General features: G+C 45.8%; 1 protein-coding gene and 1 long non-coding RNA gene across 2 annotated transcripts in view; one reads left to right on the forward strand and one right to left on the reverse strand.

Moving 5' to 3' along the window:
- Positions 1-317: 317 nt before the first annotated feature.
- On the reverse strand, positions 318-2,472 carry adra2c (adrenoceptor alpha 2C). Its single transcript, XM_063047725.1, has one exon. It carries the CDS (start codon positions 2,209-2,211, stop codon positions 976-978), a length of 1,236 nt encoding a protein of 411 aa, XP_062903795.1. The 5' UTR covers positions 2,212-2,472; the 3' UTR covers positions 318-975.
- A 168-nt stretch (positions 2,473-2,640) lies between these two features.
- Positions 2,641-16,383, forward strand: part of LOC134346370 (uncharacterized) — a 58,016-nt gene continuing 44,273 nt past the window's right edge. Inside the window, exons 1-2 of the long non-coding RNA XR_010017921.1 lie at positions 2,641-2,736; positions 15,030-15,342. This is a non-coding gene — a long non-coding RNA (uncharacterized LOC134346370). The remainder of the gene's footprint in view (positions 2,737-15,029; positions 15,343-16,383) is intronic.

Here is a 16,383-nt window from a genome sequence, read left to right on the forward strand (position 1 = left end):
ATTCACTTACGGCTTGTGAATCACACAGGGAGAAATCTTTGTAATGGTGAATTTAGAGCTAACAGTGAAGACCTGCTATGCTTGGATCAAGTGGCTTCAAAAAAAAACCATTTACATTACACTGCAGGCCAATTTTCTGCCAACAAAAGAAAATGTGCTTCATTTCTTATTTTTACGTTTTAACCCTTGCCTCCTACAAGTCATCAATGGAATGTGTGCATCTGAAGAAGCAATCTGACCAATAAGTGAACACTCAAAATAGCCACCAACATTTACATTTTAAAAAATCATCTCTTAGTTCTGGTGAACAGTGTGATCTTTCCAGCTGTTTATTTTCGCTAGTGAGGGGTGGGGGTGGGTTGGTTAGGGGTAAGGTGTGGAGAAGACAGCTACTTGTCAAAGCCAGATAACACACAGGAAACACAGGAGTATCAGAAAATGCAGGGACTGAAAGACAGCTGGACTTTAACTCTTCCATAGGTTGGCTGGTTTGATAAAATTATACATTATATGCAATTTTTTATACAAATAAAGCAACTTAGTTATATATAAAACCATTTTTGATCAAACTCTTACATCTATAATTGATTTTATATATGAAGTGGTTCAAGCATTATATAAAAAATCACCTTTTATATACAAAATCAATTATATATAAAGTGATACACATAATATTTAAAATTTCACCATTTTATATATAAAACCAAACTCCGAAAATCAAACCAATATAAAATAAATAATAAATATATCCAATTAAAAATTACTCAAAATAAGTACAGTATATCCATATACTTACATTTTGGATCCATACCATATTATATACAGTATACACACACACACACTCCATACACATACATATAATGTATATATTATGTACATACAATATACATACTATATACACGGAATACAATGTAAACTTGTATCCAACCCAATAGTTCACCGGTTTAGAATGCTAAACCATGGTTTGGGCTAGCGTTAAAAGTGCCTCTTTCTGGCTTTACAGATAATCTTTTGGAAAGCTCTCCTGAAATCCTGGTTGAAGATGGTGTAGATGACCGGATTGAGCGAACTGTTGCAGTAGCCGATCCAGAAGAAGAACTTGAAGAGGGTTTCCGGCACCTGGCAGAGCTCCCGGCAGATACCGTACAGGCTGTAGCTGAAGAAGAACGGGAACCAGCAGATCACGAACACCCCGATCACCACGGCCAGGACGAAGGTGAACCTCTTCTCCCTGGCTTGAGACACTTTGCTCCTGGACGCGCGGCTGCCCCGGCGTCTCCTGCGGGTGGAGAACACCGCGAAAGAGCGGCTGCTCGACCGGGAGAGGCGGCTGGAGCGCTTGGAGAAGGAGTCCTTCTTGGCCGCCTGTTTCCTGCGACCTTTCTCCTCCGAGGTAGAGCTCTCGTCCACCTCGACGTCGGGCGGCTCCTCGCCCGGTCGGCTGCAGTGCCCGTTCTGTCTGTCCTCCGGTGCCCTGGGACCTCCTGCCGCCTCTTCAGTCTGGGACGAGCCCTCGGGAGGGTCCCTCTTCACCGACATGCCCCTGGTTCTGTGACGGGCCACCTGGTAGATCCGGACGTACACCAGCACCATGATCACGCAGGGGGCGAAGAAGGAGGCCACACAGGACAGTAGGATGTACCAGGTGTCGTCGTTCAGCCGGCAAGCCGGGTAAGTCTGGTCCTCCTCCAGTGTGCGGTCCCGGGACAGCAGCGGAGGGAAGGAGATGAGAGCCGAGATCACCCACACGGTCACGATAGCCCCCTTGATCCTGCGGGGTGTCCTCTTGAGGTTGTATTCCACGGCTTTGATGATGGACCAGTAGCGGTCCAGGCTGATGGCGCAGAGATGGACAATGGACGAGGTGCAGAAGAGGACGTCCAGGGCCAGGTAGATGTCGCACCACGCCGTGCCGAAGTACCAGTAGCCCATGAGCTCGTTGGCCAGCGAGAAAGGCATGACCAGAGTGGCCACCAGGATGTCGGCGCAAGCTAGCGACACCAGGAAGAGGTTCTGGGGTGGCCGCAGGGCGCGGCTGGTGAACACGGCGATCGCCACCAGCACGTTGCCCGCCACGGTGAGGAGGATGAGCAGCCCCACCAGGGCGGAGAGCCCAGCGACGGCCTCCGGCGAGTAGCGGCCGAGATCGGGCGCCGGCCGCGGGCGGGAGGCGTTGAGGTGAGGGCTGCTGGAGTTGGCCCCAGCCTCCATGGTCAGGGGGAGGCCGGGGCTTTCACCTCCCGCCAACGAGTGAGTAACTTCTGGGAGCCGCTGGGACCCCCTCTCATGGTTGGGACCCCCACCCGGTTTGGCCGTTGACCATTCACTACTCCTCTACTCCACTCTCCCACAACACAGTGGGGAAGAGGGATGGGTGGGCTTCTCTCTTCACTCCAATCTCTGAGAGGCTCCCACCTCTTGTGGGAGTCGAGCCTACCACCGGCATGCAGAAGCGTCGGGGCACCTCGGCGCTCCGCGGGCTCTGCCGGCTCCGGCCGGAGAGACACGCCCACCCACTCAAACCCCCCACCTCCCTCAGCCATTGGCGGCCGCCTCGCCCAGTTCATCCGGTGCCTCCTTCCCATCGGCTCTCCTCTGCGTCCATCACAGAAGAGCACCGCCTCTTTTCTTCCTCCTTCCCCGCCTTCCCGTTTTCCTTCTTCAGGTAGGTCCAATCAGCTCGTGAATGACAAGACGCCGAGCGCTGTTCTCCAGACGTATTAAATAGGATTGAATGTAAGTTATTGCAGCAGTTAATATTGTTCCTTTCTTAATGTTAATTTGTAAAGACAACGCAATAAGGTCAGTTGGAACAGAACCCTGCGACGTTCGTTGCAATACAGCGGACAGTTTAATCCACTGGAGGGCAGATTCTGCTTTGCAAGGAGATAGAGAGAGAGACCCCTTAGAACATTGAACGGCGTCTGAGTGTTCCGTCCGCAAGAGCCCAGCCACTGCTGATGCGCTCTTGTAAAGTTTTACACACAAAATGCTGGAGGAACTCAGCAGATCAGACAGCATCCGTGTAAAAATGAATAAACGATCGACGTTTCATGCCGAGACCACATAGGCTGCCTGACCTGCTGAGTTCCTCCAGCATCGTGTGTGTGTGTGTGTGTTTTGCTTTGGGTTTCCAGCATCTGCAGACTTTCTCGTGTTTATGTCTTGTTGAAGTTTGTCTATCTTGGGGCAAGATCTGCAGGCAGTCCCGCCGCTGCAGAAGGTGTTTTCTTATTGTGCGAAGGGGGGTGCGGGCGGAGACACTCAGCAATTAAGAAGCATAGAGCACAGAACGTTACAACATAGTACAGACTCTTCGGTCCACGATGTTGCGCCCACCTTTTAATCTGTTCTAAGATCAAACTAACCCCTATCATCCACGTGCCTCGGTGAGAGTTTCTTAAACGCATCTCATGTATCTGCCAAAGATCGACACAGGCGCTCGAATCGCCGAAGCATAGAAGGCGGAGGACCTGATGTGGTGTAACTGAGATTAGTATGCATGAGGGCTACGTACAGCATGGACATCGCGGGCCGAAAGGCCTGTTTCTGTGTCGTAAGACTCGCTATGATTCTATGATTGGTTCACAGTGCGGGTTCCGGAGACGGCGGCTTTGCAATGCTAGAAGAGTGTAACTTGATGGGTTCTCTAGACGGGGTTATGGCGGAAGCAGACAGAATAGTGGCATTTAGCAGGCATTTAGAGGTAACATGAGCAGGCAGGGAGTGAAGGGATATTGATTGTGCACGGGCAAGAGGGTTTACTTTAATTTGGCGACGTACAGAAATCAAGGGCCGAATGGCCTTTGCTGTACTTTTCTATGTTCTAGGAAGGGTGAGAGAAGACCTCACAAAAAAAATCAGGAAGTGTTTCCACAGAGAGGATGCAGTAAGGACAAAAAAGGGAAGAGTTCGGCGGGGGTCAAGCAGCATCTGTGGAGACAAAACCCGTGACTCCACATTTCGGGTGGAGACCCCGTTTAAAGGTGGCCGTTTCCACTGAATGAGAAGTCTGAGACTGGGGACACACTTTGAGAATAAGGACAGAGATGAGGAGAGATCTCTCCATTAGGTCAAGGACATGGAAACCAGTCCTTTAGACATAAAGTCTACTGCCAACTTTTAAGTGCTTCACAGACTAATCAAATTTCCCAGCATTAGTCCAATTCCTATGCCTGAGCAATTCAAGTGTGCCCTGGAATACCCTTCAAACGTTGTGAGAACAGCTGCCTCTACAGTTTATCGTCTGGCAGCACTTGGCAGATGTTCTACCCACCCTCTGGGTGAAAACAATCCTCCTTGTGCCCTCTGAATAGTCATAGTCATGGTCAGAGTCATACTTTATTGATCCCGGAGGAAATTGGTTTTCGTTACAGTTGCACCATAAATAATTAAATAGTAATAAAACCATAAATAGTTAAATAGTAATATGTAAATTATGCCAGGAAATAAGTCCAGGACCAGCCTACTGGCTCAGGGTGTCTGACCCTCCAAGGGAGGAGTTGTAAAGTTTGATGGCCACAGGCAGGAATGACTTCCTATGACGCTCTGTGTTGCATCTCGGTGGAATGAGTCTCTGGCTGAATGTACTCCTGTGCCCAACCAGTACATTATGTAGTGGATGGGAGACATTGACCAAGATGGCATGCAACTTGGACAGCATCCTCTTTTCAGACACCACCGTCAGAGAGTTTTATGCCACTTACATTCAATTTATCCCCTTCTGATCATGGACACCTATACAGTCTTAGAACACTACAGTACCAAATAGGCTATTTGGCCCATCTACTCCATGCTAAACAATTAATTTGCCTAGTCCCATCAACTTCCATGCTCCTCCCATCAAACCTCTTTCGCTGGCAGCTCGTTCTACACTCTCACCACAGTCTGAATGAAAAAGGTAACCCCTCATGCTTCCTTTAAACATTTCACCTTTCACCCTTCCTTAACCCTTGACCACTGGTTCTAGTCTCACCCAACCTCAGTGGAAGAAGCTTGCTTACATTTACCCTATCTAGTGCTCATAATTCTGTATGTCTCTATCAAATCTCCCCTCGTTCTCCTAAGCACCAGGGAATAAAGTCTGAACCTGTTGAACTTTTCCTTATAACTCAGGTCCTCAAGTTGTGGCAACATCCTTCTAAGTTTTCTCTACACTCTTTCATTCTTACTGATTTATTTCCTGCTGCAGGTAGCTGACCAAAACTGCACACAATACTCCAAATTAGGCCTCAGTAACATCTTACACAACATCTCATCTCCTGTGTTCAGTCATTTGAATTATGAAGGCCAATGTGCCAGAAGCTCGCTTTACAGCCCTGTCTACCTGTGATGCCACCTTCAAGGAATTATGAATCTATATTCCCAGATCCCTCTGTTTTACCTATAGTCTATGGTCATAGACGTCTTTGCTAGAGGGAAGAGTATCTCACCATCCATCCATTCTTGCTAACCTGCATTTAGAATGCCTCACTCAGCTCCCATCACAATCTGTTCCGCTCGAAGGAAATCAGACCCAGACTGTCCTGTTGCTTTTCATCAATGCGATGCTCCTTCGCGGCCCAGAACCTGATGAATTGTCTGCAGTATAATCGTTGCGCACACACTGCTCCAGCCGTGGCTTAAATAATGGATTCTACAGTTATGCCATAACCTCAAACAAGAGAAAATCTGCAGATGCTGTACTTTTTTCCACAGATGCTACCTGGCCTGCTGAGTTCCTCTGGCATTTTGTGTGTGGTGCCATTACCTCCCTGTTTTTATATTCTATGCTTCATATTCATTCAGGGTAACCACCAATGATGGCATAAACATTGATTTCTCTAACGCAGAACATAAAACATAGAAATCTACAGCATATTACAGGCCCTTCGGCCCACAATGTTGTGCCGACCATGTAGCCTACTCTAGAAACTGCCTAGAATTTCCCTACCGCATAGCCCTCTCTTTTTCTAAGCTCCATGTACCTATCTAAGAGGCTTTTAAAAGACCCTATTGTATCCGCTTCGACCACTCTCTGTGTGAAAAACTCACCTCTGACATCCCCCTTGTACCTACTTCCAAGCACCTTAAAACTATGCTGCGTGTGTTAGCCATTTCAGCCCTGGGAAAAAGCCTCTGACTATCCACATGATCAATGCCCCTCATCATCTTATACACCTCTATCAGGTCACCTCTCATCCTCTGTCACTCCAAGGAGAAAAAGCCAAGTTCACTCAACCTATTCTCAAAAGGTACACACTCCAATCCAGGCAACATCCTCGTAAATCTCCTCTGCACTTTCTCTATAGTATCCACATCCTTCCTGTAATGAGGTGACCAGAGCTGAACACAGTACTCCAAGTGGGATCTGACCAAGATCTTATATAGCTGTAACATTACCTCACGGTTCTTGAACTCAATCCCACGGTTGCTGAATGCCAACACACGATACGCCTTCTTAGCAACACTGTCAACCTGCACAGCAGCTTCGAATGTCTATAGACATGGACCCCAAAATCGCTCAGATCCTCCGCACTGCCAATAGTCTTATCATTAATATTATATTCTACCTTCAAATTTGACCTCCCACAATGAATCACTTCACAATTATTTGGGTTGAAGTTCCTCTGCCACTTCTCAGTCCAGTTCTGCATCCTATCAATGTCCTGATGTAACCTTTGACACCCTTCCACACTATCCACAACACCCCCAACCTTTGTGTCATCAGCAAACTTACTAACCTGACCTTCTACGTCTTCATTCAGGTCATTTATACAAATCACAAAGAGGAGGGGTCCCAGAACAGATGTCTGCAGACATCCCTGGTCACTGACCTCCATGCAGAATATGAACCAACTACAATCACCCCTTGCCTTCTGTGGGCAAGCCAATTCTAGATCTACGAAGCAAGGTCTCCTTGGATCCCATGCCTCCTTACTTTCTGAAGGAGCCTTGCATGGGGAACCTTATCAAATACCTTACTGAAATCCATATACAGTACATCCACTGCTCTACCTTCATCAATCTGCTTTGTTACTTCCTCAAAGAATTAAATCATGCTCGTAAAACATGACCTGCCTTGACAAAGCCATGCTGACTATCCCTAATCAGATTACGTCTCTCCAAATGCTCATAAATCCTACTTCTCAGGATCTTCTCCAACAACTTGCCCACCACTGGTCTATAATTTCCTGGGTTATCTCTACTCCGTTTCTTGAACAAGGGAACAACATTTGCAACCCTCCAATCCTCCGGTACTTCTCCCATCCTATTGATGATGTAAAGATCATTGCAAGAGGCTCAGCAATTTCCTCCCTCACTGCCCACAGTAGCCTGGGGTATATCTCATCTGGTCCCAGTGACTTACCTAACTTAATGCTTTTCAAAAGCTCCAGCACATCCTCTTTCTTAATGTCTATATGCTCAATCTTTTCAGTTCACTGTAAGTCATCCCCACAATTGCCAAGGTTTTTTTCCTGATGAATACTGAAGCAAAGTATTGATTATCGCTACCTCCTTTGACTCAATGCTCACGTTTTCACTATCACACTTGAGTCGTCCTATTCTCACACAGCTCATCCTCTGGCTCTTCACATACTTGTAGAATGCCTTGGGATTTTCCTTAATCCTCCTCACCAAGGCCTTGCCATGATCCCTTCTGGCTCTCCTAATTCCATTCTTAAACTCCTTCCTAGCAACCTTGTAATTTTCTAGAGCTCTAGCAGTACCTAGTTTCTTGAACTTTTCATAAGCTTTTCTTTTCTTCTTAAACTAGATTTTCTACATCCTTTGTACACCATCGTTCTTTAACCCTACCATCCTTTCCCTGCCTCAATGGAACATACCCATGCAGATACTCCCTGAACACTTGCTACATTTCTGCCGTGCATTTCCCTGAGAACATCTGCTCCCAATTTATGCTCCCAAGTTCCTGCCTGATAGCATCATATTTCCCCCTACCCCAATTAAATGTTTATCTTTGGGTAAGTTTTTTATGCAGAGAGTGGTGAGTGCGTGGATTGGGCTGCCGGTGACAGTGGTGGAGGTGGATACGATAGGGTCTTTTAAGAGACTCCTGGACAGGTATATGGAGCTCAGAAAAATAGAGGGCTATGGGTAACCCTAGGTAATTTCTCAGGTAAGGACATGTTCGGCACAGCTTTGTGGGCCGAAAGGCCTGTATTGTGCTGTAGGTTTTCTATGTTTCTGTGTTTTAATTTCTCTCTTTTTTCCATTCGCCATGATGATTCCCCTCTCAGCCTTCTCCAGACATGTCCATTACCTCCCACCTCTTTCCCTTTATTTCATGGACCGCTCTCCTCTCCTATCTGTCTCGGTGTGCACTGACAAATGAGTGAACCCAGCTGAGGAGGGACGACAGACTCCCATGTAGAGACAGAAGCAAGAGTTTATTCATAGGAGTTCCAGCTGAACATCAGTGGCTTGACTGTTCAACACCACGAGAGGAATAATTCTCGAAACACAGGGACCCCACGATAAGCTCTAATCAGGAGTCCCCTTTGAATAATCACAATCTTCAGAAAACCCGAGTCAAAATAAACTTGACAAGATGAAACAGAAAGCACAAGGGCTTAACACCTCTAGATAAGACAACAGTTAACAAATACAGGTGCACAGAGCGATAGGGCTCAAGACACCTATCAGACTGTTTCTTCTTTTCTATTTCAGACCTTTACCTCTTCCAGCTATCACCTCCCAGCTTCATTCCCTCCTCCACCCTCCCCCATACTCCTTGCCCCTCACCTGGTCTCACCTATCACCATGTAAATTGTACTTCTCCCCCTCCCTCCACTTTCTTTCACCCTTTATTTCCATTCCTGATGAAAGGTCTCTGCCAAAAATGACCCCTCCATAGATGTTACCTTGCATGCTGAGTTCCTTTTGTGTTAGCTGCACAGGATTTTCAGCCTTTGCAGAATCTCTTATACTGTACGTAATATTCTGTGCTCTGGCTAATGAAGGGAAGTATCCCAGATACTAGGACCAGAGGGCACAGCCTCAGAACAGAGGGATGCCCCTTTAGAACAGAGATGAGAAGGAATTTCTTTAGCCAGAGTGAGGCAAATCTGTGGAATTCATCGACACAGACGGCTGTGGAGGCCAAGTCATTAGGTATATTTAAAGCAGAGGTTGATGGGTTCTTGATTTGTAAGGGTGTCAAAGGTTACAAGGAAAAGGCAGGAAAATGAGGGTGAGGGGGATAATAAATTAGCCAAAGTGGAATGGTGGATCAAACTCCATGGGCTGAATTATACTTCTTATGGTCTTATATGTTTTACAAGCTGGACAGGTTGCGTTGCTGTCTTCACGATTCCATGGATCTCTAAACCAATCTCCTCTGTCCACTTGTCCCTTGCCACCACCCAGTTCCCTAGCACTTTACCCTGCAACTATAGGACGTGTAATAGTTGTCCCTACACTTGCTCTTTCACCGCATTCCTAGGTCCTCCACAGCCCTTCCAGAAGAGGGAGCGCTTCATGGTCCACCACATACAAGTGCTTGTGATGTGACCTTCTCAGAGCAGACTATGGAAGTCCGGGTGCAGGTCGATGTGACTAGGCAGGTCAATAATTTGGCATAGACTAGATGGGCTGAAGGGCCTGTTTCAGTGCTGAGGTGTTCTATGACAGTTAGCAGGGTGGAGATACGTCTCTACCAAAGGAGGTGTAAGGTGCTCCTTCCCTCTGCTAGTCTGCAGGTCACCCTTGGGCAAGGTGTAGCACCTGCTTAGCCCCCCAATCAGGGTCATGTGAATCTATGGGATCAGGTGGTGGATGGTCATATGAGCAGCCACTGCAGATCAGAAGTCCTGGTTATGCAACCGCTGTCGCCAGGCAATCTCCAAAGAGTATTGATAATGGCCGGGGTTGTCCATCTTGTGAAGACACTACCTAGAAGGAGGCAATGGCAAACGACTTCCACAGAAAAATTTGCCAAGAATAATCATGGTCAAGACCATGACCGCTACATCATACGACAAGGCATATAATAAAGATGATAATGATGAGTGTTCTATGACTCTATGAGAGGCCTGATAGAGGTTTCTAAAATTATCAGAGGCATAGATAGTGTAGACCAGCCTTTCTCAACCTTTTTGCCCTAGAGGAGCCCTTGAAATAACTTGCAAGTCTCAGGGAACTGCTACGTAAAAAATTATTATATCTACAGCTCATGGTACATTAGCGTGATCAGTAAGTTGTAGATATAATAATCCAAAGATCATTCTCAGTGCTCTTTTGAGTAGAGAATAAATTTTAGCTATCCTTTCTTGAAAAAAAATGGGTAGTTAAGCTTAGCTTACCTTGCTTGAAATTAATCTCTTTTCTTTCATAAATTTTAAAAACATAAGGCAAACATAATAAATGTCAGTTAATAACTGGTTTATGCCAAAATGGGATTTAATTTTTCTAAAGGTAGGCTCAGTAGGTTTAATTTAAATAAAGGTTGCAAATTGATTTTAATTAATGCTAACTTACAACATGAAAATTTATTGACAATGCTTTTAGTAAAGTTACTAAAAACCAAAACTAAAAAGGAATATGAATAAAAATACAGCCTAAGACAATTTTATACAAGACTTTGAAAAAAACGTTTTCTTACCGAGTGACATAATCAAGCTCAAATATAGGCTTAGCATGTGAAACCTGTGTTTGTTTTTTGCTGCACAAATACGCCGTCTTGGGTTGAACTTGAGATCAGCACACATGGATTTTACCTTAATCTGAAATCTCTATCCTTGCTCTTGATGCTTGTTAAACAAGAAAAAGCTTGCTCACGCATGTAAGAAGTTGAAAACTGCAGCAAAAATGTTCATTGCTTTCCTCTGAATGGTGGGATACTCTTCTTTCACAGAAATCCAGAACTTGTCCAGGGGCAGGTCAGTAAATCTTACTGGGAGGAAGAGGCTGACATCACAGCCTAAGTTGGGCAAGTGTATTCAATGCTCAGTAAACGCACTTCACACTCCTCACCGGCCTACTGTCCTCCGCTCTGTGCAATACAGCACTCACCAATTATCAACGGCCTCCCCTATCTCACATCAAAAATCGGGAATGGACTCAACCCAATAAGCGCAGTCTGACTACACACTGCCATAATGGGCTGAGAAACCTCTCACGAGGTTGCTAACCGGACTGCTCGGTCACTGCCCACCACTGCGAGCACTAGTGTTGTGCAAAGTTGAAAATACAATGTTCATTTTATTTAATCTCGATCTCTTGTGGAACCGCTAGCAACTTCTCGCGAAGCACTAGGAACATGAACCCCGGCTGAGAAACCCTGGTGTAGGCAGTCAGAATCTTTTCCCCAGGGTAGAAATGTCAAACCCCAGAGGGCATGCTTTTAAGATGGTAGGCGGGGGAGGAATAGTTTTGAAGTGGTTTGAAGGGGCAAGATTTTAGGCAAAGAGTGGTAGGCACTGGGAATGGGTTACCAGGGGTAGAAGTGGAAGCATAAATAAGAGAAATTTTGTAGATGCTAGCAATCCAGAGCAATGCACACAAAATGCAAGGTCAGAGAGGAATAAACAGTCAACATGTCAGGCTGAGACCCTTCATTAGGACTGGAAAGGAAGGGGGCTGTAGCCAGAATAAGAAGGTGGGGAAAGGAAGGAGTACAAACTGGCCAGCTAAGGGGGAAAGTGGGTGACTGGGGGAGGGGGAATGAGGCAAGAAGGTGGAAGAGGTAAAGGGCTAAAGGAAGATGAACCTGATAGGAGAGGAGAGTGGACCATGGGAGAACGGGAAGGAGAAAGAGCACAGGAGGGAGATGATGGGGGGGGGGGGGTAGTGGAAGCATAGCCGTGGGTAACTTGCCAACTGATCAGTATTGTTCTGTAGCCAAATACTATTCTTCTCACTGTCAGCAACACCGCTGACACAAGAATGCTGGCCTTCAATCAGTCTTCACTCTCCAGGGCGCAGGCCTGGGCAAGGTTGTATGGAAGTTGCCCATGCTGCAAGTCTCCCCTCTCCACGACACCAATGTTGTCCAAGGGAAGGGCATTAGGACCCATACAGCTTGGCACCAGTGTCGTTGCAGAGCAATGTGTGATTAAGTGCCTTGCTCAAGGACACAATACACGTTGGCTCAGCTGGGGCTCGATCTCACGACCTTCAGGTCGCTAGTCCAATGCCTTAACCACTTGGCCACGTGCCCACAACTGAGTACAGAAGCTGCGATATTAGGTGGCAGTTCAAGATTCAAGACTGTGTGTTGTCATTGGTCATTACACTAATGATTGTTACTCCAGATCTAATGCAGCAAAAAAAAAGATAGGCATTAAGAAAACAATAAAAACATAATAAATATAAATACATAAGATTAGCTTATACACTCAGTGGCCACGTCATTAGGCACCTCCTGTATCCAGTAAAGTGGCCACTGAGTGTATGTTGGTGCTTCTCTGCTGTAGCCCATCCACTTCGAGGTTCATCGTGTTGTGCATGCAGAGATGCTCTTCTGCACACCACTGTTGTAACGCATAGTTATTTGTGTTACTATTGCCTTCTTGTCAGCTTAAACTAGTCTGGCCATTCCCCTCAGACCTCTCTCATTAACAAGGCATTTGTACACACAGAACTGCCACTCACTGGATGTTTTTTGTTTCCCGCACCATTCTCTGTAAACTGTAGAGACTGTGGTGTGTGAAAGCCCCAAGAGATCAGCTGTGTTTGAGATACTCAAACCAGTCGTCTGGCACCAACAATCATTCCACAATCAAAGTCACTTAGATCACATTTCTTCCCCATTCTGATATATAGTCTGAACAACAATTGAACCTCTTGACCATGTCTGCATGCTTTTATGCATTGAGTTGCTGCCACGTGATTGGCTGATTAGATAATTGCATTAATAAGCATTTGTACCAAATAAAGAGGCCACTGAGCGTATTTTAATTCGGCTGTCACCTTCCATTTCAATTACATCCATAATGATATGGCTTAGTAATAGACTGATTTTATGTCCATAAGTTGATCTAGGTACAGGAGTATCTCTGAGAGGGATTGATAAAGTACTGGTTTTGGGATGGGTTAATGGGTGGAGGTGTTGATTAGCCTGACAGCTTGGGGGAAGTAACTGTTTTTGAGTCTGGTGGTCCTGTCGCGGACGTTGCGTAGTCTGTTCCCTGCTGGGAGTGGGGCAAGATGGGTGGGATCCTCCGTACAAGGTGTTGAGGAGGTCACTTTTGGAATATTGTCTTCAGTGTTGGTCACTCTGCCAATAAGTTGGACTGAAGGAGATATTTGTAAGGATGTTTCTGGGACTGGAGGGGCTGAGCTATAGAGAGAGGTAGAGCTAGTTGGGACATTTTCATTGAAGCATGGGCGATGAAATTGCTCTCATAAGGTGCATAAAATCATGAGGGACATGGATATCATCAATGCACGCAGCCTTTTCCCCAGAGTTGTGGAACTGGAGGGCATGGTTTTAAGGTGAGAGGGGAGAGATTTAACAGGAACTTGAGAGGCAATGTTTTCTTCCAGAGGCTAGATCATGTATGGAATGAGCTGCCAGAGAAAGTGGTTGAGGCAGATCAGAATGAGAATCGGGTTTATTGTCAATAACATCGAACGGTACAGCACAGAAACAGGTCCTTTGGCCCACAATGTGGTGCCGAACCAATTAAACTAGTAATCAAACGGCCAACTAAACTAATCCCTTCAGCCTACACGATGCCCACGTCCTTCCATTTCCCTCACATTTATATGCCTATCTAAACGTCTTTTAAAAGTCTTTAATATGTCTGCCTCTACCACCTCCTCAGTAAGCACATTCCAGGCACCTACCACTCTTTGTGTAAAAAAACTTGCCCCTCACATCCCCTTTGAAATTACCCCCTCTCACCTAAAAATGCCCTCTGGTATTAGACATCTCAACCCTGGGAAAAAAGATGCTGTCTGTCTACTCGATCTATTACTCTCATATCTTATAAACCTCCATCAGAACTCCCCTCATCCTCCACAGCTCCAGAGAAAACAACCGAAGTTTGTCCAACCTCACATTATAGTACTTGCCCTCTAATCCAGGCGGCATCCTGATAAACCTCTTCTGCACCCTCTCCAAAGTCTCAACATCCTTTCTATAACGGGACAACCAGAAGTCGAGAAATTTGTTGCTCTGTGGCATCAGTACAGTGTAACCATAACAAACTACTGTAAGTTACAATAGAAATAAAGAATAAAAGAGAACATTTGCAAGGCTTTTGCCTCATCTGAGGACTGGGGGGGGGGTATGGACACACGTGCAGGTCAACAGGACAAGGCAGAACAACTAGATGGGCTGAAGGCCCTGTTTCTGTTCTATAGTGCTCTAGGACTCTGAATAAATACATAGTTCATGGACTGTTCAGGAATCTGGTGGTCATAGACCACATGACCATAAGATATTCAGCCGTTCGGCCCATCGAGTCTGCTCCGCCATTTGATCATGGCTGATCCAACCCCCTCTCAACCCCACTCTCCTGCCTTCTCCATGTAACCTTTCACACCCTGACCTATCAAGAACCTAGCAACCTCTGCCTCAAATACGCTCCATGACCTGGACTCCACAGCCACCTATGGCAACGAATGGCACAGATCCACCACCATTCATGACAGGGGGACAGAATCTATTCCTAAAATGTTGAGTATACATTAAAATTTAAAAGGTGTTTGGACAGGTAAAGTTAAGTGGGATCTGGGCCAAATGTGGCCAAATGTGGACAAGAGGGACCAGCTTAGATTTGAATCTTGGTTAGCATGGGCCAGATGGGCTGAAGGGCTTGTTTCCATGCTGTGCGTCTGTATGACCACTGATCATTGTGTTGCTTGCAACCTCCTGTCTACATTCACATCCAAAAACATGGATAGTAGGTGTTGAGCATTAACACAAGAGGTTCTGTAGCTGTTGGAAATCCAGAGTAACACATGTAAAACTTCGGGCGTGGAGCGAGGTGATAACGCCACTAAACAGCGACTCCTCTGCTTGCATCTTCAGAGACAGCTCTATTTCCATCTTTAATGTCTCTTTTTTTTCCTTTATCAAGGTTCTTTTGAAGACCTTGACTTGGAGTTACACACTGACTTCAGTTCTTTGCGGGAATGGGACTCACTCTCAGGGCCTTGTGACGGGCTGCTTTTTGATATCCCAAGCGTGCTACCTGGAAGACTAGCGCACTTTCAGGATGTCGAATTTTGATGGCTCCGGAGATGTGCTGATTCAAGGCCGATGCCCCTGACTAAGGCGTTGCAGGAAAACACAGAACACGTGTGTCCAGAGACATGAGCCTTTTTGGGGCTGACTCTCCGCGCTCAGAGCTCGGAAAGAGCGATGCAACAGACTTTTAACATCATAAATCAGTGAGTTGTTTGTTATGTCTCCCCTCTCGCTGTGATATGGGGACACCTCTTTTTCTTTTATTGGGGAGAGAGAGAGCCTGTGGTATGCCGAATACCGGGTGAACAAGTAGTCTTTGGGGTACTGTAAGTCTGTGTCTTTATTGATGCTTTGCTGCACGCTTGAGTGCTCGGTGGAGGACGCTGATGCTTTTTTGGTGGTGGGGGTGGGGGGCATTGCCTTTCTGCTGCTTATGCATGGTGGGGGGAGCTCTGGGGTGCTAATGTTTAACTGCCATTCATTCTTTGGAGCACTCCTCTGTTTTTGTGGATGTTTGCAAAGAAAAGGTTTCTTGCAAAGAAACCTATGTATTCCATGGGGAAGATGTGCAGACTCCTTACAGATGACGCTGGGACTGAACTCTGAACTCTGAGGCCCTGAGCTGTAATAGCATCATGCTCACTGCTATATGCCAATGAAATGAAACCGATTTCAACAATCCAGATCAATGCTGGAGAAGTAACACTTTGGCAGTGTAAGTTACAAAAATAAATGTATTAAAAGATAGTAAAGGGTTGATAAAGCACTTAATAAAAATAAATCACAGTGAGTATTGATAAGACAACGAGTCTCTCACCCTGTCACAGTCTGTTGAGATGACTGACAGCTGGCTTGGAGAACCTGGTGTTCTGGCACCATTCATGTTCGGGGGGAAGTCTGGAGAGTTATAACGAAACTACTCCTTCATAACTAAGAATACAATAAGATAAGCTATTGCTCGTGACAACTGCTTATACCATGTCAGCAAGTTCAGCAAAAATAGGAGATAGATTCATAGTGCTGTGCGTATTATTCTGTACGTACCAGTTTAACTCCATTTTTGCTGAATATTGGTATTGGAATTGGTTTATTACTGTAACATGTACCAAGACATAGTGAGAAGCTTGTCTTGCATACTGCTCATGCAGATCAAATCATTACACAGTGCTTTGGGCTAGAAAAAGGCAAAATAGTAACAATAGTCATAGTCATAGTCATAGTCATACTTTATTGATCCTGGGGGA

The sequence above is a fragment of the Mobula hypostoma genome, chromosome 5 (genome assembly GCF_963921235.1).
Source record: "Mobula hypostoma chromosome 5, sMobHyp1.1, whole genome shotgun sequence".
In the NCBI taxonomy this organism is placed as follows: Eukaryota; Metazoa; Chordata; class Chondrichthyes; order Myliobatiformes; family Myliobatidae; genus Mobula; species Mobula hypostoma.